Consider the following 25,249-nt stretch of genomic DNA (forward strand, 5'->3'; position numbering starts at 1 on the left):
TGCGGTGGGCTGTGTGTAAAAGATGACTGTGACAGCCTGCAAGTTGATTCCTCCTGCACCTCCACAATGCAGCTTACCCAGTCACGGACATTTTGCAAACAGCCCCCATTTGGCTGTGAGATTTTATGTCTCTTAAGCCATTGCTTAGGAACATTGCTCTTGATGGTTCTTCAGTCCCTTTTCTGAACCGAACTATGGAAATAAAGGCTCCACAGAATGTCAGTGCAGGGTACCTGAAGCAGCAGAGTCTTGAGTCCACTGTGGTATCTGGAATTCACAGGTCACTGGCCAATCGCCATCTCGTGTTCCAAGCCAGCCGAACTGTCACAGTTGGAATCTACAACCCTTTTCCTCTGGGGCTTGTTTCTGTGGAGAACGCTTCATTAGTAATAATTTCCCAAGCACCATCGAAATCTTCGCGTCGCGCCTCCCTCACCCGCTCGCCTCACAGGCCCGGGTAAACATCTGGTCTGAAGTCCGGACCGCGGCGCACGTCCAGTCAGTTTACTTTTCCCTCTGCCGCGCTACTCCCCGCCCACCGCCACTGTGATTGGCCGGGCTCTCTGAGCTTCGCGCTGTCATTGGCTGGCAGCCGGCCCGGGGGCGGAGCGAGGGAGATATAGTCTAGCTCCAGTCGGACAGGCGAGTCATTTTGTCTGGGGGTCTCAGCCCCGCCTGAGGGCGGCTTAGGACGGCTGAGGAACGCCGTCGCTCCAGGTACGTTGCGGGCGGCCGGCCGGCCGACGATGGCTCCGAGACGGAGGCGGTTGGCGGAGCGGCCGGCTTCATGGCGGCGTTCGGCCCTCGGAGGCCGGATGAAGTGTGCACCCTGGTGCCCGTCCGGACCTGAAGGGACCTGGCCCTGTGGAGCGCAGGGGGAGCCGGGGGTCGGGAAGCCGGAAGCGTCCGCGGGCCGTCGCCTGAGGCAGAGCGACGTGGGTGGGGGCGGGGGAACCAGCTTGTGCTGTTTGCTCTCCCTGGTACCACAGGTGAACTGCTGAGGTGCAGCCCATTTCCGATGTCTGTGTTAGGTGATGGGGTCATTTTGCTCTGGAGAAAAGAAACTGCAGCTTGCCGTCTTGGATCGTGTTAGGCGGACAGACAGCAGAGGAAGAGTAGCAGGTTTGGACCAATTTGCTAATTAAGACTGGCCTCTGGAGGTTGCTAGGTGGTGGTCTGGAGTAACTGAAGAAAGACACCCCGCCCCCACCCCATCAAGCCTGAATACTTCAAATTCGGTGGAATTTTTATTCACCTCCCGCTGGGCTGCCCCAAGCAGAGGAACTAAGGGACAGCCCGACCTTCAATTTGTTTTAAAAATGTAAAGGCAAAGAGGAACTCAGCAGGCACGGGTGTTGGCTGGGGGCAAGCAAGCATTGTTTACAGAAGCAGACAAACAACAGCCATGCTGTCAGGAAGTTCGCATAGCCTTATGGTCTTGGACACACCATATAGAAATTTATGGCTGGTCTGCATGACCAGTTTACCCAAGATAATTTTAGCCAAGTTTTTCTTAAAACGCTCACTAGGTGTGTTCAGTAGTTCACTACAATAGGACATAGTGAATTGATATGCTGAACTCCTTTCAGATAGAGGTTGATTTTTAGGGTGCCTAAAAACAGAAGAAAAGAGTAGTAATTTCTTATTCTTATCTTTTTTTCAATTTGGCAAACAAGTAAAAGAATGTGTCTCAACAAAGGAAACAACAATGGTCTCTTTACTTAAAAAAATGACTTCCATCAGGCACGATTTAAATCCCAGCACTTAGAACGCAGAGGCAATCAATCAAACGTGAAACACAATGATATGAAAGATTAATTGCATGCACTGACATCCTGTGACTGTTGCCTTTTATCTTAGTTTCTTTATCCCTCAATATTTTTAGAAAAGATGAATCTAACCTTAAGGTTAGTCTTCCTAACTTAGCATAGATTTAGATAGCTATATTCTAAGATTAACTCTTAGCAGAAATACGTAAGCAGTACATTTTAAAAATATATTTAACAACTAATGCAATTTAGGTAACTTGGTTATTTTGGCTTTATTGACCATGTCAGTCTTCAATTCCATTATATTTCCCTGCTAATTAATGTTTTGAATTTTGGTAAATTTAATAATTCCTTCATCTCTGCATGCATTTATACCATAGTTCTCTGATATATACATAATAATAAAAGTATTGTGTTTGTGTGGGCATGTATGTCCCTGTTCATGTGTGGAAGTCAGAGTACAACTTTTGGGATTTGCTGTTTCTGATTTCTAGGGATCAGGCAAGGTAAGGTCTTTTACCTACTGAGCTATCTTTCTGAGAATTAAACCAGGACCTATCCTATAGCACACATAACAATTGAACTGGATAGTTTTTTCCTCATCTTTATAAGTATAGGTAAACCATTCTGTACTTATACAGTATCTAAAAAAGAAAAGAAAAGAAAAGAAAAAAGAAAACATGAGTTTAAAGGTGCTAAGGGTTGTAGATCTGGCTACTCAGGAGGATAAACCAGTAGGATCATATAGTTGACCTACCTGAACACTCCAGAGTTTGTTCAAGGTCAACTTGGGCATCATAGTAAGGACTTGTCTCAAAATAGAAAAAGCTGAGGATTTAGCTTAGTGATAGAGTAAATGCCTAGCATAAATGAGGCTGTGTATTCATCCCCCCTACACAAACACTCCCACCAAATTCCACCAAATTAAAGAGAGAAGACGATCAGATACGATTTTAAGTTTTGACTGTGAGTAATTACAGGTGCGAGTGAGGTTTGTGGTTCTAAGTCTAGTCACCAGCTGAATAGAGCACTCACTTCTGTAATTTAATTTCCATTAATAAACCTCTGAGGCAGTACTGTGTTTAGTACTGTTGTGAAAAAGCTTGATATAGCCATGGTAAAAGTTGCTGAGGACTGTTCTAGTACTCCATTTCTTTGTGCTCTAATCATCAAAAGGTAGAAAAAAAATTTTTTTTTTCTGTTTTAATTGTGGGCCCTGTGTCGTGTGGCACTCTTTAATCCTAGCACTTGGGAGGTAGAGGCAGATCTCTTGAGTTCCTAGCAGGCCTATTCTACATATCAAGTTCCAGGCCAGCTGGGGATACATAATGAGACCCTGTCTTAAAAAGAAAAAGCAACCAAACCCCAATGCCCCATGAGTGGTGACTCATGCCTGTAAAACCAGGGCTTAATAGGAATGTGTAGCAGGTCTGTTCAAGTTCTAGAGTAGTCCATCATACATGAACTCTTGTCTCAAAAATAGAAGATGCAGGAACAAAACAAATGAGTTCCTCCATGCTACTCAGAAATAGCTACTCTCCTGCCTCTGTTTCCTGAGGTTGTGATTGCAGATTAGCTATTCTTTGGAAATACAGTCTTATATATACCCCAAACTATTAGGAAAGATATAGATGTGAAACCCACAGGTATGTGAAGGGCTAACTATATGAAAAATGAAGAGATACAGCTGAAATTGTAACTGAAGAAATGTGAATGATGATGTAGCACTGAGGAGGTAGAGGATGTCAAATCTCTGAATTCAAGGCCATCCTGTAAGCAGGAATTTTGATCATGATATGAACCCTGAGATTGTGTTATTTACTGAAAACAAAACAAAAACTATTTCTGGTTGTGCTGTGTTTCAGCTCTTAGCACACACCTGTAATCTCTCTGACTGGAATACACACAAGTCTTTAGTACAGACTTTTAATCCCAAACAATAAAGGTAAACTTAGTTTGTAGAAGGAAGCAGCCATATTTGGAAGTGATGTCTAATTGAGTGGCAGACAAAGTGATGAATCAGAGAAAGATTTGACAGAATGAGTCAGAGACAGGATATGCCCAACTCTGATAAGAACAACCAGGAAAAAAAGAGAGAGAGAGAGAGAGAAAAGAGGAAGTTTTACAGAGGCAGATTGAAGAAAGAACAAGTTAGACACAGGTGAAGACAGAATGAGCCAGAGAATGAGGAGCCAGAAGGTTAGAGCAGATTGCCAGCGTTAGTTTGAGGTCAAGCAGAGCAAAAAGAGAGGCATCTGAAAAATACAATATCTATTTAAGCTTTTATATTTTGCTAACAATTAGGTTTTCTATGTACAGTAATCAAATATCTTGTAACTGGAGGAAATCAACTACCACAAGTTGTCCTATGACTGCTAGGTGTACTCAGGGCGTGATGCATACATACACTCACACACTCAAACTTTTTCCTGGCATTGGTGCACACACTAAGTGAATAAGTAAGTAAATGCAGTTTTAGGTGCTGAAGAGCTGGCTCAGTGGTTAAGAGTATTCTTGTAGATCTGGATTTGGTTCCCAGTACCTACATGGTATTTTATAACTACCTCTTGTCCAAGGGATCAACTCCAGTTAAGTGAATCTCATGATCTCTTCTGATCTTCTCTGATACTACACTCTGGGTCTGCTTCTGCCCTCAGGGTATCCAGGCACTGTTTTTGCACTGGGCTGGACTGGAAAGAATGAAGCTTAGCCAGGAGGATGGGTTAGCAGGATCTTGTCAGTCTTGAGTAGGGGAGGTATAGCTATCTCCAGAGGTAATTTTCAGTGAAACAGCTTTCTTTATTGGAAGTGCACAAGGGCTGTATAAACCTTGGGGAGTAGGTACGAGTCTTGAGAGTGAGTGTATATCTTGGCTGGGACTGGGGTACTGGGAATGCTTCATGTGCATGAAGAGGAATTCTAGGTGCTTGCTGGACATGTCCTTATAGGAATAGAGGAAGTCTTGTGGCAAGGTAATTTATTTGGTTTTATTGTTTTGTTTTACAGTAACTCACAATTAAGAGATTGCCTTGAGCTGGGCATGGTGGTATAGCAAAAGCAAGTAGATCTCTTGAGTTTAAGGTCAGTCTGGTCTATGTAGTGAGTTCCATCCTGGTCAGGGCGCTGGCTCAAACAAACAAACAAACAAAAGATTGATTGGCTCTAGTCTCAGAAGAAATTGGGACTTTTGAACAGTGTTTGGACTGTTAAAGACTATGGGATTTTAAGTACATTCTATATTATGAAATAACCTAAGGCCAGGGAATGAATGAATGTTGTTTGAAATGTGTAATGTCCCTTATAGCTGTGATTCTCAACCTTCACAACACTGTGATCCTTTAATACAGTTCCTCATATTGTAGTGACCCCCCAGCCATAAAATTATTTTTCTCATTACTTCATAACTGTAATTTTGCTACTGTTATACATCATAATGAGTATGTGGTTTAGGTAACCCCTATCATGGCCCACGGATTGAGAACCATTTGCCTTATAAGCTCTTGTATTTAAATACTTGGTCCCCACCCACTGGCTCTGTTTTGGAGGGTTATGAATCTTTTAGCAGATAGAGTCTTGTAGGATTAACCAGAGTCTCTGGATATGAACCTTGAGGTTTATAACCCAACTCAGCTTCTGTTTGGTCTGTTTTCTAAATGTGGGCCAGTGTGATCAGCTATTTTATCCTCCTACCTCCATGCCCTCTTCATCACAATCTGCTGCACCCCTGAAACTACACCAAAATACCCCTTTCCTCTTTTAAATTGTTTCTTGTCAGATCTTGACTACAGCAACAAAAAAGTAACTAATTCAGACTCATTACTAAGTAAGGCAAGAATGAAAGGGCACCAGACACTCAAATGGTGCACATACATTTATTTAGGCAAAACACTCATATATGTAAAAGTAAAATTAAAAAAAAAAAAACTATTCCAAGGAAATAACTACAACTATGTGCTACGCTGTTACATAAAATAGAAAAATTCCCGAAGAGACACAAATTACTAAAACTGACTGAAAAAAGAAAACTTGCATAGGGCTCTAATAATGGATAAGATTGAGTTAGGAAGGCTTCAAGTCAAATTATTTCATGAAAATTTTACTATATCTTTTTTTTAAAGGGGACTGATTATATATGAGGTCATTAGGTTGTGTAGACTTTGGGTCAGTTTGGTGTGTGATATTTATTTGCAAGGTGTCTCAGTTACACACATACTTCTCTCTCTTGGGCAGGTTCTTTTCCTTTTGTGAAGCTTTCCTTGGCAGATAGCTCATGGCTTTGACACCTTAATATCCTGGAGTTTCCAGTACATTTCAGGGTTCCCTTTCATAGCTTTGCAAAATGACCTCTAAGGCCTCCATGTAGGGACTCCTTTGCCAAATGTCTAGCATCAGTGATTCTCCTTAGCAGCAAAGGAAGATTCCCAACCTCCTTCCCCACTCATCTCCTGTTTCCTTCATGATCCTAAATAATGAACCACATGGCCAAAACTGCCAAGTTCAGCTGCCTGCTTGAAATGAATCATTAGTGTACATAATTAGTGTACATAATCTTTGTGTTTGTTGTTTCTTTTTAGGAGCAAAAAAACTCAAGACTGTTCCTTTAACAAGTTGCAGGATTAGCTGTATGGGGTCTTGCCCTGAAGAGGGCATGCTCCCTTTATTCCATTTCACAGCAGGTCTTAATCTCTTTCAGCATAAATCTTGGCTCCAAAATTGAATTCCCTGCTACATTTTGTATTTCTTTTTTTATTCAAACAGTACATTTTTAAAATTTCTTCTTGCCTGGCTTGTACCTTTTCATTGTAAACCTGCCTAAGAGTGATGACAAATAACCACTCAGTGGTTATTATTAGGCTGTCTTGAAATTTCCTCTGCCAAGGAAGCGAGTCCAGAGCTTTTTAACTTGGCCTCAGGAAGATTCTTAAGACATGGGCAAAAAGCAGATACATTCTTTGTCAAACTATCATAAGCGTAGTTTCTGACCCAGTTGCTAATATTGTTCCTGTCAGAAACCTCATCATATGAACCTCCAGTAGTCCACATTGCTCTCAGCACTATTATCTTCCAGGTTCCTACTAGGATAGTCTGTTAAGCTCCATTTACAGCATTTACTTGAAGTCCTAGTCCAAAGTCCTCCAAAAAGCAGTATGATCAGGCCTATATCATCAGTACCCCACTCCTGGTAACAACTTTTCTTAGATTTTTATTGCTATGATAAAACACCATAACCAAGGCAATTTATAAAAGTGTTTATTTGGAGCTTATAGTTACAGAGCCTTGAGTCCATCACTGTGCAGCATGGGCACATGCAAGCAGCAGCCATTGCACTGCAAGAGGCAGAGAGAACTAACTTGGAATGTCTTGGACTTTTGAAATCTCAAAGCCCACCTCCAGTGATACTCCTCCTCCAATAAAGCTACTTAATCTATCCAAAACTTTCTGTCAACTGAGGACTAAGTATTCAAAAATGAGCCTATGGGGGGCTATTCTTATTCAAACCACCACATCAGTGTTTTTGCTGGTGTTTCATGTTTGTAACCCCAGTACTAGAAAAAGGAGATAGGAGGATCCCAAATTTTTCTCAGCCAGTCTAGCCCGTTTGTTTCTCCTGTAGCTAAGATGCCTGTCAGTCTGTGTGGTTCCAAATTTCACCCTGCCACTAGGGTATGGAAACACCACTGGGCAGACAAAAATGCAGAGACACTGAGCTGAGACACTAGGCTGCAATTATCCTGCTCTGCAGCAGTAGGGTGCTGGGCTTTAGGGAAGTGCTGATACTATTCATGGGGTGGGGAAACCTAAGCCTAAAATGTGGGAGGCTGAAGCTGAGGTTCCCTGACTCCTGGGAGTCGAGTTGTCTCTGGAAAATCACACAAAGAAGTCAGGAACAGAGAGTTGGGGTGCCTGGGCCTACCATGAAGAGCCTGGGCCAGGGACTCCCAAACTCCTGGACATCCAGACAGCACAAGGTCTAGAGGATCTGGGAATGGAATTAGGCCCTTGAGTGAGGACAAGCCTGGGGTGGGGGAATGGGGACTCTGGCTTAGCTCATTGGCAATTGGCCTTAGCTTAACAGTAGTTGTCTAGGAGTTCAGAGGAGCATTCTGTGGGAGGCTTAGATGGCTCAGCTCTGTAGACCAAAGCCTTCTCCATGTTCTTCATGGCAGTTCTTGATGAAACAGACAGTCCTTGGTTCCAAACTGTTTATTGATTGTTCAGCTTGGAAAATGGATACATACCACCTCCTCAGGGTGGAGCAGAGATTAAATACTTTTTATTATTGGCTAAACCAATAATAGGGAAGGGAAGCTTATTGACTAAACCTTCAGGGCCTCTAGATAACTCATTAGCATAGAGAACTCTATTCTGGGCTATGTGACCAAAGGCATATTTCCTATGTGGGAAGTATGGTACTTGTTACAGGCCAGGAATCAAGTAGGTAGCAGGGAGCCGCCTACTGTCTCAGGTAGGTGCCTGGGTGCTGGGAACTCTGGACCAGCTCAGCATTACCAAGTTTCCTGGCATGGTCCACTGTCCCACAAATCTGGTGTCACCATGTCTACCTGTTCTGTGCCTGAGGTTTCTTACCTACTGGGGAGCTAGGTTAAACAGGTACACTGCTTCCTACTTTCTTTTTTTATCAACTTACTCCATGTACTTGATTTTCAGTGAATATATGGACACACTTTAAAATATTTATTTATTTTATGTATGTGAGTACACTGTAGCTGTCTTCAGACACACCAAAAAAGGGCATTGGATCCCATTATTGGTTGTGAGTCACCATGTGGTTGCTGGGAATTGAACTCAGAACCTCTGGAAGATCAGTCAGTGCTCTTAAATGCTAAGCCATCTCTCCAGCCCCAATGGACACACTTTAATTGTTACATTTACTTATGCCTTAGACCTTTCTACAGATGAATATGTAGTCTGGTTTTCTTCCAAAAACTTTTATCATGTGACCCATCTAATGTTGTTTTGCTATTGGTTTTAAGAGAAGGTATGGGGTAAGGACTAAAGTGTGTTTTTTTCCTCTTATACCTATGTTGTAAGCCTGACTCCTGTATTAATACTCATATTAGTCTTTTTCTCCTTTGTCCAGATGACACTTCTGAGACAAATCAAATGGTTGTATGTTAGTTTTTTTTTTCTGGTTTTGATCCTATATTCATTATAGTATGACCTACGTAAAATCTTAGATCTAATTATTTCTTTCTAGAAATAACTTCCAAATAGAAATAAATATGGAGAGATAGTCTCAGTATTATTTTAATATTATAATAACTATCTCACTGGTAAAATACATTTAAATCTTGTTTTTCGAGACAAAGTATCATATATACCTTAAATTCTAGGATATGAAATATGGAAAGTCCTGACAGAAAAAGACAGAAGGTTTTAAAGGCCAAGAAAACAATGGCTACAAGTTGCCGGAAGCAGTTGGAGATCCTGAACAAGTCAAAGAATGTTGAAGCTACAAAAACAACAGTTGGAACTATTATTCCAAATGGTAATCAGAGTTTAAATCCTAGGTTTAGCTGGGCGGTGGTGGCGCACGCCTTTAATCCCAGCACTTGGGAGGCAGAGGCAGGCGGATTTCTGAGTTCGAGGCCAGCCTGGTCTACAGAGTGAGTTCCAGGATAGCCAGGACTACACAGAGAAACCCTGTCTCAAAAAAACCATACCAAAAAAAAAAAAAAAAATTCTAGGTTTATAGCTAGCAAGTGTACTCCTTCTGAACATGTTGATTCCCCCTTTAACTCTTTGAAAAGTCAATATTTTCACAAAAATGTATAACATTTTCCCAGAATTTAGTTAAAACAGTAGAAGTTGTTTCAGAAACAAGATCAGGAAACACTGATGAACAGGTTGTATGGCTTTACACAAAGCCAAGAATAGCTATTGACTCCTCCAGCAAATACTCCACACAAGAGGCAGCAGAAATACAGAACTTGTCTGAAACTCATTTTTAACAGGGGTTGAATGTATCAAGATCTTCTGGACATGAAGAGAATTATAACTTTATACTAAAAAGTTGGTGGCCATCTGTTAAATTGAGTGCTATAACTCAGAATACTTTGAATAACAAGAGAATCAACAAAACTGGTTTCTAGTTTAGAAGTGAACGCTACTTCAGAGTCTCATGATAAAAGTAAAAGTTATGTTTTAAGTTTAGACTCTTGAGAAAGCACCTAACTTGGCGAATTCAGTCTGCTCTAGTAATTGTGCTGGTGCCATTTTGAAAACTGAAGAATGTAGTGGGATCTGTTATGTTACTGTGGCGTTTTAAATTGTGAACATGTGCATACTCAAAGTGGCAGTTCTTACTTGGCCTTGATAGGGGTACCAGTAAGTGTATGCCTCTTTGTCCTTTAAAGAAATTCAAGTAGTCACTTTCCTTGGGATTTTAAAGTCTGAAACAGAAAAAAGTAGGGTACATATAGATAGGACAAAAAGTAAATGGCTGTGTTTTCACGCTGCTTTGCTTGGAAACTCTTCTTGATTCTGAGATGGAAACATATGTTGTTAAAGGAGAAAATTATGGCTAGTCACTGTAATCAATGGCTTTGTTCCCATTGCTCGAGTGGTCAACAGGCAAGACCAAATACTGTTGAAAGGAGCTCTTTTTGGAGTCTGGAGTTGTATGTACCTCAGTTGACAGAGTGCTTGCTTACTGTATATGAAACTCTGGGTTTAGTCCCCAGCACCAGATAAATTGGGCATTGTGGTGCATGCCTGTAATCCAGAGCACTAAAGAGGAAGGACAGAAGGTTTAGGTCATCCTCAGCTACATAGCAGTTTTGAGATTATTTCCATACAAGTAGGTTATACAAGCTAGAGAACTGACTTAGCAATTAAAAGCACTGGCTGCTCTTGTGGAGGATGCAGTTTGATTCCCAGCACTCTGATGATGGCTCCCAGCCATTTATAACTCTAGTTCTAGGGGATCTAATGCCCTTTTCAGGTGCATGATACACTGATGATATATACATTCAGCACCCCCTCCACAAAAAAGTCAGCTATAGTCTGTTATATCAAGTTAAATTATGATTTACCACATAGAGAGAGACACCAAAGCCAAACTACAAATACCTATGCAGGCAGCTTTAGGGCAGGGCAACCTTGATTCAATTTAATGATATCCACTATATCTAAAGGAAAGTGAAATGTTACCCCAAAAAAGGGATTAATCACTCTTTCCATGAAAGTATAGAAAATCTCAAAAGGTAGTTCATTTTAACTGTGTCACTTGTTATTTTAAGATTTTGTTTCTTAGATTATAGATTTTTATTAGCATTTATTAATTTGTATAACAGGTTTCATTATGACATTTTATACATACATAAAGTATTTTGATGATATTTGGTCCCAACCTTATTACCATCTCTACTCCTCTTTTTGATGATTCCCTTCCTCTTCAGGCTGAGAATATAGATCTACCCTGACTTTGATTTCTAACACAACAAAAGAGGAAGAGGGTTGAAACTAAATAATCTCTCTTATATTTTCATGGGTGTTTGTTGTGATTCAGTGAGTTTAATTAGTGTTGCTTATAGGAACATGGGTATATTACTAGTGGATACACTACTAAATTAAGTGTCTCCCCTCTTTCTGCAAACATTAACTGCCAATAGCTCCTTTTGAGAGCTTTGTAAGTCCCCCTAGAGAACAGGTACATTAAGTTGTTGATGAGTGTATTTCTTTCCATAGAATTGATTTGTAGATCATATGCCAAATAAGAGATGATAGATTCAGTTAATTCATAAGTGTCTGTATGTATGTGGATATATATATATATATCTATATCTATATATATCTATATCTATCTATCTATCTATCTATCTATCTATCATCTATCTATCTATATCTCCAACTACAAAGAGCTACCAGGAGAGAAAACAAGTAATTAAGAGAGGAAGTTCTGGAGTTATAAAATAACAAAATAAATTTCATTAGAAGTAGGGTATTTATGTTGGTTGACTAAAATGCTGATTAGGTCCAGCAAGATGAATCAGCAGATAAAGGTGCACATTCAAAGCCTGGTGACCTGAGTTTAATTCCAGGAACCCACATAAAGGTAGAAGGAGAGAACTGACTTCACAAAGATGTCCTCTGACCTCCACACTTAATGTGATCACATGTTCCCAAATATGTATTATGTACTATGTATACATGCACACACTATATAGAATTTTTGTTTGTGTTTAAAGTATGGAATAATTATTTTTAACAAGATAGTTTAAATTGCTGAATAACTTAATCAAAGTAATAGATTCCTTAGGTGCCTATAGGAATTCCTTAGGGTTGTGTTTTGGGGTTTTTGTTCATTTTGTTTTTTATATTTTGGTTATATATTTGGCAGGGTTTTGGGTTTTTTTGTTTTTTGTTTTTTCTCATGTTTTGTTTTGGTGAGAAAGGCCTCATTATACAGCTCAGTCTGGCCTTGATTCTTGATCTTTACTATCTCCCAAATTTTGTAATTTGAACTGTGTGCCACCTTGTCCAGTGGGTATCCTGTAAAACAAGACTAAAAAGGTTTATATCTAAGACCAGAATCCTACCAAAGATTTCTTTGTTAAAGAACATTTTTATGGAAAAATTTTTATGCAGTTACTTTTTTTTTTAAGCTAAAGGCTCATTATGTAGCACTGTCTGGCCTTGAACCCACAAAAATCTATCTGCTTCTACCTCTTGAGTGATGGGATTAAAGTCATGCACAATGCCCAGCTAAAGTACTAATTAAAAAAATTTTAAGTACCATTGTTGTCACATTTTAGTTTTTTCACTTGATTATACTCCCTAAATTATTTATTTCCTTCTTAAGAAGGAATGTTTTTATTTATCATCTTTCTCTCTCTCCAAGGTCATAATCAGAAGATGTTTTCAGAAAACAAAGAAAATCTTAAGGTCATGAAAACTTCAGAGCAAATTAATGAAAATGCTTGTGAGGGTCTGGAAAGGCATACAGCACTGCTAGATCAGGTAATGTTTGGCTTAAAATAGTTACCTTAGGAACTTATATAATTAGGATTAGTAAAAAATATTGAAAGGGCTAGAGAGATAGCCCAAGTTAAGAGCACTTGCTGTTTTTGCAGAGGACTTGAGATCAGTTCCCAGCACCCATGTGTGGTGGCTATAACTTCAGCTCTAGATCTGATGCCTTCATGTACAAATACCTCAACATACACACAAACTTACCTTTTCTTTCTCTCTCATATAAAACACTATGTCTAGGGTTATCGTTGTGATGAAACACCATGACCAAAAGCAGCATGAGGAGGAAAGGATTTATTTTGCTTATATTTCAGTATCATAGTAAGTCACTGGGGAAAGTAGTCAGGGCAGGGACCAGGAACTGATGCAGAGGCCATGGAAGGTGCTGCTTACTGGCTTGCTTCACATGGCTTGCTCAGCCTACTTTCTTATAGAACCTTAAACCACCAGCCCAGGAATGGCACCACCCACAATGGACTAGGCCCTCCCCCATCAATCACTAATTAAGAAAATCCCATACTGGCTTCTACAGCCCAATTTTATGGAGGCATTTTCTCAATTGTGGTTTTTTCCTCAGATGATTTTAGCTATGTCAAGTTGACATAAAACTAGCTAGGACATAGTTCAGACAAAACCAATAAGAAATAAATGATTTACATTACCAATATATTTCTGTTTTCAGGAATGATTTTAGTCTAGGTAATCTATTGAATTACATGTCTGCAAATGTCTCATAGAAAGAGATGGAGTTTTTATTTAATAGGTTGCCAAATGTGTGAGTCAAACATGGGATGACCTTGAGCTTTACTCACAAGCCAACATTTTGTATTGGTCATGGGAATTTTTGATCAGCAGCAATAGCTGTTTATTGATTGCCCTACAGTTGTTCACTATTTCGTAGACTCAGACAACCTTGTAGTCCATTTCGGAATCTTGATCCATTCTCGTTATATACCTCTTCTTCCAAACTAACCTGGATAACTGCTTTTTAACACTGTTAAGTATACTTCTGGTTTTCATTTTTGCCCAATTATGTGTTTCTATGTGGCCTATCTGTCTGATCAACTATGAAATGAAATATAACTTCAGGCTAGGCATAGTGGTACATTCCTTTAATTCTCAGTACTCGAGATAGGCAGAGATAAGCAGGTCTCTGAGTTTGAGGCCAGACGTGTCTGTTGAGTGACTTCCAGGACAGCTAGGCAGGACTATACAGAGAAACCCTGTCTCAAAGAAATAAAACAAAAACAAACAACAAAACGCCAGGGGTGAGTAGGTGAGTATAATCTTTAATTCTAGTGGAATAACTGTATTCTGGTTCTGTTTTGATGAGTCTGATTGTTATTTGTGTGATTGATGTATATTATTGAAAACAGTAGTCAACTGGAACTAATGAATTGAAGTCAACATTTTGAAGATGAATTTAATTTTGAACATGTTTATGTGTTAAATATTAGATTGCTGTGCAAAATTTAATGTCAATTTTTATAAAATTTACTGGTATAGTAATATAGTAATTTTTCATTATAAAGCATCGGGAAAGAGTAAAGCAACTTTTAAGCAGTAGAAAACAGACTGCACATGATACACACCTTTAGTCTAGCACCTGTGATGCAAAGGCCGATGGATCTCTTTAAGGTTGAGGCTAGTCTGGGTCTACAGAGTGAAAAAGTCTTGTCTCAAAAAACTAGGAGCGAACTGGGGAGATGGCTCTAAAGTTAAGAACGTTAACTTTTCTTCTAGAGGACCCTCAAGTTCCAGCACCCACATGCCACCCGATGATTATGTGTTAGCTTCTGCTCTAGGGGAATCTGATGCCCTCTTCTGGCCTCTGCAGTGTAGCATTTGCATACATGCACACAAAGCATAAAATAAAAAGTAGTGAGTGAGATTGTTTTAAAATGTGAAACTTGCGTGTTTTGGCTTTTACTTAAATTTTAGGTTAAACAGTGGATTCGACAGGAGATCTGCATGATAAACTGTAATTTGTTTGATAAAAAACTGAATGAATTGAATGAACGCATTGGGAAGACCCAGTGCAGGAGTAAGCATGAAGCAATAGCTGGTGAACTCTTTGTAAGTTTCTAATTTCATTTTCTTCCTTTTAATATGTGTCGAATGTGGTTATATGCTGTATGTTGGGGAAAGGAAGCAATAAAACAGTAGTTCTCAACCTTCCTAGTGTTGTAGTCCTTCAGTACAGTGCCTAATATTGTGGTGACCCCCAACCATAAAATTATTTTTGTTGCTACTTCATAATTGTAATTTTTTACCGTTATAATGTCGTAACCCACAGATTGAAAACTACTGCAATAAAAGAAGACCAACTAGTTTAATTTACGGTTTGAGAAATAGTCTTAGTTCTTTTTTTTTTTTTTTTTGGTTTTTTGAGACAGGGTTTCTCTGTGTAGTCCTGGCTGTCCCGGAAGTCACTCTATAGAGCAGGCTGGCCTCCAACTCAGAAATCTGCCTGCCTCTGCCTCCCAAGTGCTGGGATTAAAGGCGTGCGCCATCACCGCCCGGCCATAGTCTTAGTTCTAATAGACATTCTGTATTCATTGAGGGGTATCTGTGGTATGTAAGCATTTTCTTTCCATTCTGATATATGCCATATTAGAACTTACATAATATATTTTAAGATCTTTCAAACTCTCTGCCTTCTTTTTTTGTTTGGGTTTTTTGTTTTGTTTAAGATTTCTAGGATTTTTGGTCTGACCTTTTTTACATCAATTTTGTTGCAGACAAATTAAGTTTGCTGTTTTGTTTTTTGAGGTTGGATCTAGCTATATGTAGTCTAGGATAACTTGGAACTCTATATGTTTCTGCTTTAGTCCCCTTAATTTTGGAATTGCAACCATGTCATCAGAACAAGCCCCTTCCATTCTTAACTGTCTTATGTAGCCAATTGTCACTTATCAGTTTCCTACATTTTGGGTTCTGTATCTGTACTTACTAACAGCAGACATATTTTTCCTATGTGATGGAGTCTCATTACATAGCCCTAACTACCCCTGGAATTCTGTCCTTGAATTCACTATGTAGATTAGGCTGGCTTCTCATTCATAGAGACCTGCCTGTCACTTCCTCTTTAATCCAGAGATTAAAGGCATACACCAATACAGACAGACTGAAAATATTCAGGGAAAATGTGTTTGTATTGAACATATACTATCTTTTTGTCTGGTCAGTGTTCTCTGAACAGTACAGTATAACAACTCTGTAGTAACATTCCCATTGTATTAGAACACTGTAAGTAAAGATAATTTAAAGTGAACAAGAGGATGTGTGTATGGTTTTAACATCTGTAGATTTTTGTGTCTATAGGACCTGGTACTATTCCTCCATGAATAGCAAGTGATGATGACCATGTAAGAATTTATCACTGGGGCTGGTGATATAGCTAAATTGTAGATCTAAAATAGCTAGTAGTAAGTCCCAAGTTTGGTCCCCAACAAATTTAAACAGGGTATGCTGATGTACAACTCTATTACCCAGAGATAGAGGCAGGAAAACTAGGAATTCAAAGATATCTTTGGCCCACACCCTATCAAGGCCACCCTGAAATACATAAGGCCATACCTACAAATAATTAATAACTAAATAAATGCATTTAAAGAGTAAAGATGCTAGCTAAGAGGATGGAAGAATAGAAGGCATTGCCTGCTGGGGGTTCATGGGGTCTAGAGTCATGAAAAGTAATGAAGTAAAAGAAGACCTTTTCATTTATTTGTGTAGATGCCTGCATTTCACAAGACTACTTAGTCAACTAGTTGCTTTCATTCTTTTGTAGTATTTGGAACCTTGGTTTGGTATTCACTTAGTTTTCTTTCTTCTAGGTAAAAATAAGAAGACTTCAAAAACGTATCAAAACAGTATTATCATCTCAAGGAAATCGTTTGGGACCAAACACATTACCCAATAATACAGTCTGTAAGGTTTGTATAAACACATAGTTTTCTTGGCTTGTTGGATCATAAGATGTGAATATACTTCTAAACAAGGAAAGAAAGCTTGGATACAATGTTGGCTTCTTGGTTTTTAAACTTAAATCTGAAAAAAAAAATTACAGAAATGGTACTGAAGGAAGGGACCATGTAACAAGAAGGAGCCAGGACTTACTTGATGATCTGAGAAATTCTCAGCATATCCCGAGCACATCTCTAAAATTAGGTTTGTGGACAGTAAAACAGCTCTGGGGTACAAGGATATGTACAGCCACCCCCTTATTTGCCACTTACTCCCTTTATAGTTACTCCACTTAGGGTAATACGTGCATCCTGGTTTCCTCTGAGCTGTAGTTTCAACAACTCTTTAAATTGTCTTTGTGTGCTCTTCTGCTAGGCTTCATTCTTTGGGCTCCATATGGTTACCTATGATCATCATACAAGTGCTGCCTCAATCCTCACTGCTATTAGCCTGTGTTCACCATCACAGAGTAGATTGGCCTGCTGGCTCTCTGCGGTGCTGAGTGCTGCTGCTGCTTCAGTAGTCTCCATCCTGTTACTGGCCTATGTATGGGAAGATGGCAACATTGCCTTTGAAGTAGAGTTGGTTGGCTGCTTATCTTGGGTGGAGTTCTGAGGGTTGCTCCATTGTTGGACTGTGCTTGCTATTATTGCTGACACCAGTCACTTCCTCTGCCCCAAGTTTTGACCCAGCTGCCACTATGGTTTATGAAATGGAATGTTTGATTCTTCTGTTATTGGGGTGGCATCAGCACCAGTACTATGTATTAGAAATGAGGGATGGATAGATAGATGTCTGCCATTCTTATAATCTAGTATGGATATATAGAGAGTACTCACTGTGGTCATGAGGTCTGTATCTAGTTTCCCCTTTTCATTAAACTTTTCAGCTGCTTTATGCTTACTCATTGAATTATTTACAAGACTGTTAAGTTGTAGTTAGAGTAGAGAAGAAGAAGAAAGTGGATCCATGTTACCTTGTCCTGGAATTGAAAGGCCATCAGTGACCTGCTTTGCCTCCCAATGCTGCTTGAGCATATTTATATACAACATCGGTTTACTTAGTATAATAGCACTTCAGGGTTCTGCCTTAATGTGTCTACCTCAGTGTTCATGCCACCTCCTAGAAAGGGCCATGTTACTTCTCCACTGAGGCATGAGGTCAACTTGAACTTCAAGGCTTGAATATAACAATTGAAAGTTAAAAATCACTCTTTTCACTTTAGTTTTTTAAACTACTAGAAATAAGATGTTGTCTGAGTATCTCAGTATTAGTTTGCCCTGTTTTCAAAGTCTAGGTTTGTAATGTCATTGTTAATTCCTTGACTCATTTTGGCAGAGAAATCACTTTTATGGTCATCAGCCATTGAATTACATACCATTTAATATTTTAACATGTATATTCAACACTTTTCCATGTGAAATTTTACCTTCCACTCACCTGCTTTTTCCTCATCCACTTAACAGGTTACAAATTCAGATGGTGTAAATTTGAGTGTGACCCAAAAGTCAGTTAAAAGTCGAAGTAAAAGAATGTCTTCTGTGAATCATACCCTTTTAAACTCTTCAGAAAAAGCAAGTAGAAAAGTTAATTTGCCATCGGCTTGTGTTGAGTTTGTTTCTGAAAGGTATGCATTTCTATAAAAATATATAAAGTTATTTATCTAAATATATGTTTATAGTTACATTAGTTAAATATAAAATAGCTTAAAACATCACATTCACATCAACAATCTGAAGGAATTCAGTTGATTCTCTGACCTTCTGTTTTGTTTTAGTTACACTTGGTCTTGAACTGGTCAGTTAATGGGTCATTGTGCTGCTTTCTACCTTTGTCACAGTGATTAATGGATCACATTTAGTTCCCTCCATTTTGAAAGTATTATTATGATAACATCCAACTGGGGTGTACTTACTTATCTAATTATATCATAAAGCACTGGTCTAGCCTGAGGGATTGCAACTGGTGAAGAACAGTGTTCTTAGAACCAAAGAAGCATGCTTGGTGGTTTTGGCTTAGATCAATGCTGTTCTAAGAGGTGTAATAGAACATATTGATAAAGTCTTTTGTTTTTATTTCTTTGAGACGGGGTCTATGTTACCCTGGCTCGTCTGGTATTTGGAATGTAACATACAGTTTTGACTTTGCTAGAGCTATCCTAGTAATCCCATGTTACTTAGTACTGCATTTTCATTTATTTTTATTATTTTTTAATTTTATGTGTATGTATGTGTATAATTGCGTGCACATAAACGCAGTTCAGTGGAGAATGTTAGATCTCCTTGGAGCTGGAATTCTAGGTAGTTGTGAATCACCCAACATGGGCGTCAGGAATGGAGTTCTTAACCTCTGAGCCATCTCTCCAGCCCCTCTTTTTTTTTTTTTTTTTTTTTGTTTTGTTTTGTTTTGTTTTGTTTTGTTTTTCCAAGACAGGGTTTCTCTGTGTATCTCTGGCTGTTGTGGAACTCACTCTGTAGACCAGGCTGGCCTCAAACTCAGAAATCCACCTGCCTCTGCCTCCCAAGTGCTGGGATTAAAGGTGTGCGCCACCACTGCCCGGCCAGCCCCTCTTTTTAAGATGCAGTTTTATTGTTTTTAATTAATTATGTGTTGAGGCCTGTATTTTGGTGTTATGTGAGGAAACTATGAAGAAGGTATTAAATTGATAAAAGCAGGAGTCATCAGTCAATGAGTCTGTTGCTACCACTTGTTGACAGCATGTCCTGAAACCACTGAAGTGACAAAAAGGAAAGCCAGTGCTGCTGAGACAAGTGAAGAAGCCAAAGATCCACAGTACTGGCACTTCATAGTAACTATGTTCACGCAACAGTGGGTCCTGTCTAACACAGATACTTACTTTATGTTGTATACTTTATGTTGAACAGCCTGCAGTTCATGTAGCTCTTGCAGGCAGTTAAGCATCCGTTATAAAGTGTAGATAGTGGGACAAACATGCAACTTGGCCATGATGATTTTTGTGTTTCGTCATTGGTTTTTTTGTTTTGTTTTTTGTGTTTGTTTTATTGACTGGCTAGCTTGAAACTAGCTATGTAAATCAGGTTGGCTTCAAACTCAGAAATCATCTTACCTTTGCCCCTGGAGTACTGAGGTTAAAGACATGTGCCACTATACTTTGCCTCAGAAGGTGAGTTTTATAAAAAAAATATTTAGGGAAAAAAAATGTAAGCATTAAGTAAACTCTTGCCAAAATATGAAAAGATGCTTGTTCGATTTATTTTATGAGACATGAACCTTGACACTAAAATCAGTGTTAAAAATATTGTTTATATGAAGAATTACCCACAATAGATTCATGTATTCTAAAGTAAATAGAGCAATCTGTAAAAGTTGATTGGTACTGGTCAAACTGTCAGATTTAGCCTGCATTAACCTTCTCATAAGAGAATACCTTAAGTTAGGATCTCCCAATAAGAATTTGGGTTTTTCTTTTGTTTTGTTTAAAAGTCAACTGTGTCTTAGATAAGCTGTTACATAACATCGGATAAGTAGTACAACACTCAGGTATCAGGATCTGAGCAGAAACTTATCTGTATGATCTTTATAAGACAATCTTTTATTTCCCCCTATTTTTGTGACACAGCTCCAGTCTCAAGTAGACTCTCAAGTCTCCCCTATAGCCCACCTCTGAGATGGTTTATTGTGATTTTGGTCTTCATGCCAGTCAGTCCACTATGATTTCTACATCCTTAGGTAGCCCTGTCTCTAAAACCTAATGCTGCTCAGTAGGGGCCAGTGAAATGGCCCAGGAAGTGAAGACAAACTTGCCTTAAAGCCTGATGATCTGAGTTCAATGTCTGGGGCCCACATAAAGAAGAAGTAGAGATCCATTTTGCAGAGTTGGCCCTCTGATCTCTCTCTATATATACACCATGGCACACACACACTCACATGTACTTACATGATAATAATAAGGTTTAGGGCTAGAGATATGTCTCAACAGGTAAGAATGTTTGCTATCCTTTCAGAGAATCTGAATTCAGTTTTCGACACCCACATTGCATCTTAGAACTATCTGCAACTCTAATTTCAGGGGATGCAATGCCTTCTTCTGGCATTCAAAGTTCTAGAAATACACAGTACATAAACATACATGCAGGTAGAACACACATATAAAAAAAACTTAAAAATAAAATTAATAAAGCATTAAAAATACCAATTTTAAATTCAGTTTTCTTTCAGTTCATCCCTTTTCTTCCTCACATCTTGCTAGGGGCAGATCCAAGGGCCTGCTGTTGCTAGCAAAGTGCTCTACTGTTGAATTCAATATTTACAAAATAAATCCCCGTAGTAGGTTCGCTTCCTGCCTCAGTGGTTTAGGTTCTGAATGGATGACACATACTCAGCCTTTATATTTTAATATGCCTTAAGCAGCTCAATAGCTGGGCCACTGCCTAACCTCCACATGGTTAATCCCGAGTTAGTACTTACTTATTCCATGTTCTGTCTTGGTTGTTGTGGATCCAGAGGGCTAACTAGGCCATGCTCTCCTAGCTCCTTCATACGGTGGTCATGCCTCTTTGTCCTGCACTCTTCTTAGTCATTCTGCCTCTCCTCTCCTCCCCTCCCCTCCCCTCCCCTCCCCTCCCCTCCCCTCCCCTCCCCTCTCCTCTCCTCCACACTCTTTCAGCATGATGGATCTCTTTCTTCCGGTTCCGAGCCTGGTAATCCTAAACCCCGCCTATGTCTCTTCTCTCCGGCTATTAGCTACTGGCATCATTATTTACCAATCAGAATTACCTGGGGGCAGGGTCCCTTAGTGTTTGTATGTGCAGACTCTCTCATGCAAACAGTTTTGGGGACTCAATTAACATTAGTATACAAGCAACATTAGGCCAAACCCACTACACTCCACCACTTAGCTACATCTCCAGCCCTATACAATTTATACATGTTTTATAGACAAACAAAAGCACACTAATAGTTGGCAAGTCAAAATTGAAATCCAGAGACTCAATCTCTGGAACCAGTGTTCTTATTTACCATATCATAACATTTCCTGGAGAAATTATTAATTTTGTACACATTATCATAATGTGGGAAATATGGTGGCATGCAGGTAGGCATGGTGCTGGAGAAGTAGCTGAGAGTACTAAATCCAGATAGAAAGGTAGCATGGAGAGAGAGAGAGAGAGAGAGAGAGAGAGAGAGAGAGAGAGAGAGAGAGAGAGAGAGAGAGAGAGAGAACAAGCGCGCCACTAGGCCTGGCTTGAGCTTCTGAGACCTTAAAACCTACCCCTTAGTGACATATTTCCTCCATCAAGGCCACACCCTCAATAATGCCATTCCCTATGTGTTTATGGAGATCATTTTCACTCAGACCATGACATCATGCATGCTCACACATGTATGGAACTAAGAGGAAACTTTTTGGGAGTTTTATTCTTTAATCATGTGTGTCTCGGGATATGGCTTAGGTTGTCAGACCTGGTGACAAGTTCCTTTTACCTTCTGATCATCTCACTGGCCCAAGGTACATATCATTAATTGAATTCTAGCCAAATGTAACAAGAATATTGAATTTTCACAAAATAAACCATTGAGAAATACCAGGGGTTGCTGAGCATAGGACTGTGTATACACCTGCAATGCTAGTAGTGAGAAAATGGAGGCAGAAAAAAGGAATCACAGCTAGCCCACACCAGCCCAGGCTACTAGAGATGGAAACATCAGTGGTGCCTTAAACTGTCTTATGCTTTGTGGACCTACCACTAGTCTGACTATTGCTGCTATTACTTACCACTGATGGTATTCCAGCACCATGAATTGCATTTGCTTGTTTCTTCAGTTTGTACACATGGGATCATATTCATGAGTAATTTATTTCTTGATTCTTTACACAGCATTATGGTGCAGAATCCACAGATACTGTTGCATAACTGCAGTGGTTATCCATTGTTGCTGAATTATGTCTTTGTATTAACAGACCATGATTAATCTGTTTAGTCCACAGTAATATGGACTGGTTACAGGTTGGAGAAAATGTTTGGATATATGAAGAATAATAAAGACTTCCAGAGGTAGACAAGTGTGGGTAAAATATAAAGTATATTCTGGTTTTATATCTAATACACATGGGAAACTCTTTTTTTGACAAGGTTTTACTGTATAGCTGGTTGGGCTGGGACTTGTTTATATTGACCATGCTGGCCTCTGAAGTTATCTGCTGCACCACCATGTCTGGCCTGAAAAAAACTATTGGGATTTGAAACAGTACTATTTGCAGTATTTCCAGTGAACTAAAATATGTGTAAACCCTAATTAGACCACAAAGTATTGCCAAATTATAGGAGACCTAAATAAATGATGGAATATGTCACATTTGTGATTTAGAAAGCTGGTTATTGTTAAGATGTTGCTTTACACTAATTTTTATATATATTTAATGTAATCTCAAGAAGCCATGGCAGATATTTTGTAGAATGTAGAAACTGATTAAAACTTACAGAAATAAAAAGACTTAAATGATAACTAATGCTCTAAAACAGAAGCAAGGTTGGCACACTCACTTCATTCAGAACCTACTGGAGCAGTAGTAATTTAGACAGTGGTTTTATGGAGAAGCATGTTAATATGACCCATGGAGTCCTTTGATTTGTAAGAAAGATGCCATGGTAATTTATAAAGAAAATATTTTCTTTTCTTTTTTTTTTTTTTAAATGTTCCTTGGGATAGTTAGAAGGGAAAAGTGTCATTCTTAGCTACATAATGAGACCAGTTAGATGCTTGCTCAAAATAATAAAATTAATATTTATAAAAAGGTAAACTTCGGCTCATTTTGATTTTTGGATTCTTTTGTTGTTGTTTTGTTTTCTTTTGTTTGAGACAGGGTTTCTCTGTGTAGCCCTGACTGTCCTGGAACTCGCTCTGTAGACCAGGCTGGCCTTAACCTGTCTCTGCCCCCTGCACCATCACACCCGGCCCTCAGCTCTTTATTTATAAAATTTGAATCAAAGTGAATCCTGAATATAAATACTAAAAATACTAAAAATATGACATCTCATAAGATGATTTTTTTTTATGGAAAGTTAATCTAGCATTTTAACAAACTTAATGTAGTTTCTATATTTTAACAAAGTTCTTAATAAAAAGCCTAGGTTATAAAAGTATGGGTTGAAATGGCAGAAAAATACAGACTTTAGGGTTAGAATTAGTGGTCTAGTCATTTTTGTTTTTTCCGGCGTAGCTTCCCGAGTGCTGGGACCATAGGCATATAGGATGCCCACCTCGGTCATCTGTCCTTTAAGAGTCTGTGTCTTCAAGGGTCTTAATATCTTTTTTAGTTATAAGTATTTTTATGAACAGAGCTATATGCATTAAAGTGATATTTCATATGTTTATGTGTCTGGTATATTATATTGTAAGTATTGTTTGTGACTATATTTCTACCAAGTTTTACTTATCTATTACTGAATATTTCTTGTACTTCAAAAAAACTTAAGGGTATTGGTGTGTGCAATGTCACTTGTGGATGTCAGAGGATAGCACATGGGAGTAGTTCTCTCTACTATATGGGTTGCAGTGACTGAATTCAGGCCATCAAGTTTAGGCTCAAGTGCCTTAACCTGTAGAGCCATCTTGCCAGCCCTCCCTGTGCTTGTGGACCATATAAATGAATTGATAGTACATGGTCTTTTTTAATATTTAATTTTATGTCCTCACACAGTTGTTCAGGTAAATCGGGTAGGGCTGGCCCTACAACTCAGCAAGTAAACTTGCTTATTGCCAAGGCTGATCACCTGAGATCCAAGTGATCTCCACAGAGAGAACTGGTTCTCACATGTTGTCACGAACTCAAAGATAAATTAATTAATAAATTTGGTAAATAGCATTATTAAATAAGAAATTAGAGGAGTTCTGACCATTAACTGCAGATTTAAGCCTGGTAATGCATGCTTTTTTTTTTTTTTCTTTTTTAACCATTTTAGTAACAATGATGATGTGATGTTGATTTCTGTGGAAAATCCTAATTTGACAACTTCAGTTGCATCAGATCCAACAGGTATCTTAATATAATTAGAATATGACTTATCAAATTAGAAAGCTTAAAAATAAAGAATGAACAATGGCTTTTTAAAAGTGGTTTTGTTTGTTTGGTTGGTTGGTTTTTGGTTTTTGGTTTTTGGTTTTTGGTTTTTGGAGACAGGGTTTCTCTGTGTAGTCCTGGCTGTCCTGGAACTCACTCTGTAGACCAGGTTAGCCTCGAACTCAGAAATCTGACTGCCTCTGCCTCCCAGTGCTGGGATTAAAGGCATGCGCCACCATTGCCCAGCTTTAAAAGATTTTTATTTTCATTTATGTGTATGTGTGTTTGTCTGAGTGTATACCTCATGTGTGGATGCCCTGGGAGGCCAGAGAGGACATTGATTGCTCTGGGGCTGGAATAGTAGGCAGTTATGAGCCACCATATATAGGTAATCTTCTAGAAGAGCAGCAAGTGCCCTTAACCTCTGAGTCATCTCTCTAGACCCATTATCTCTTAATAAGGTATAAAATTGTCA

The 25,249-nt window shown here is 39.0% G+C and overlaps 1 protein-coding gene across 7 annotated transcripts in view; it reads left to right on the plus strand.

Annotated features, from left to right (window-relative positions):
• Nucleotides 1–594: 594 nt before the first annotated feature.
• The window catches only part of Atf7ip2 (activating transcription factor 7 interacting protein 2), a 44,789-nt gene continuing 20,134 nt past the window's right edge, over nt 595–25,249 (plus strand). For 4 of the 7 annotated variants that reach the window (XM_076937409.1, XM_076937411.1, XM_034506858.2 and 1 more), the window contains exons 1-7: nt 595–717; nt 9,125–9,279; nt 12,634–12,752; nt 14,706–14,840; nt 16,601–16,699; nt 18,197–18,357; nt 24,677–24,750. In XM_076937409.1, the coding sequence (XP_076793524.1) occupies nt 9,135–9,279; nt 12,634–12,752; nt 14,706–14,840; nt 16,601–16,699; nt 18,197–18,357; nt 24,677–24,750 (733 nt within the window). In that variant the 5' untranslated portion in view covers nt 595–717; nt 9,125–9,134. Of the gene's footprint in view, nt 718–924; nt 1,123–9,124; nt 9,280–12,633; nt 12,753–14,705; nt 14,841–16,600; nt 16,700–18,196; nt 18,358–24,676; nt 24,751–25,249 lie in introns of those variants that run through there. The other 3 variants (XM_076937410.1, XM_076937407.1, XM_076937408.1) reach the window with 3 other exon arrangements.

The sequence above is a fragment of the Arvicanthis niloticus genome, chromosome 6 (genome assembly GCF_011762505.2).
Source record: "Arvicanthis niloticus isolate mArvNil1 chromosome 6, mArvNil1.pat.X, whole genome shotgun sequence".
Classification (NCBI taxonomy): domain Eukaryota; kingdom Metazoa; phylum Chordata; class Mammalia; order Rodentia; family Muridae; genus Arvicanthis; species Arvicanthis niloticus.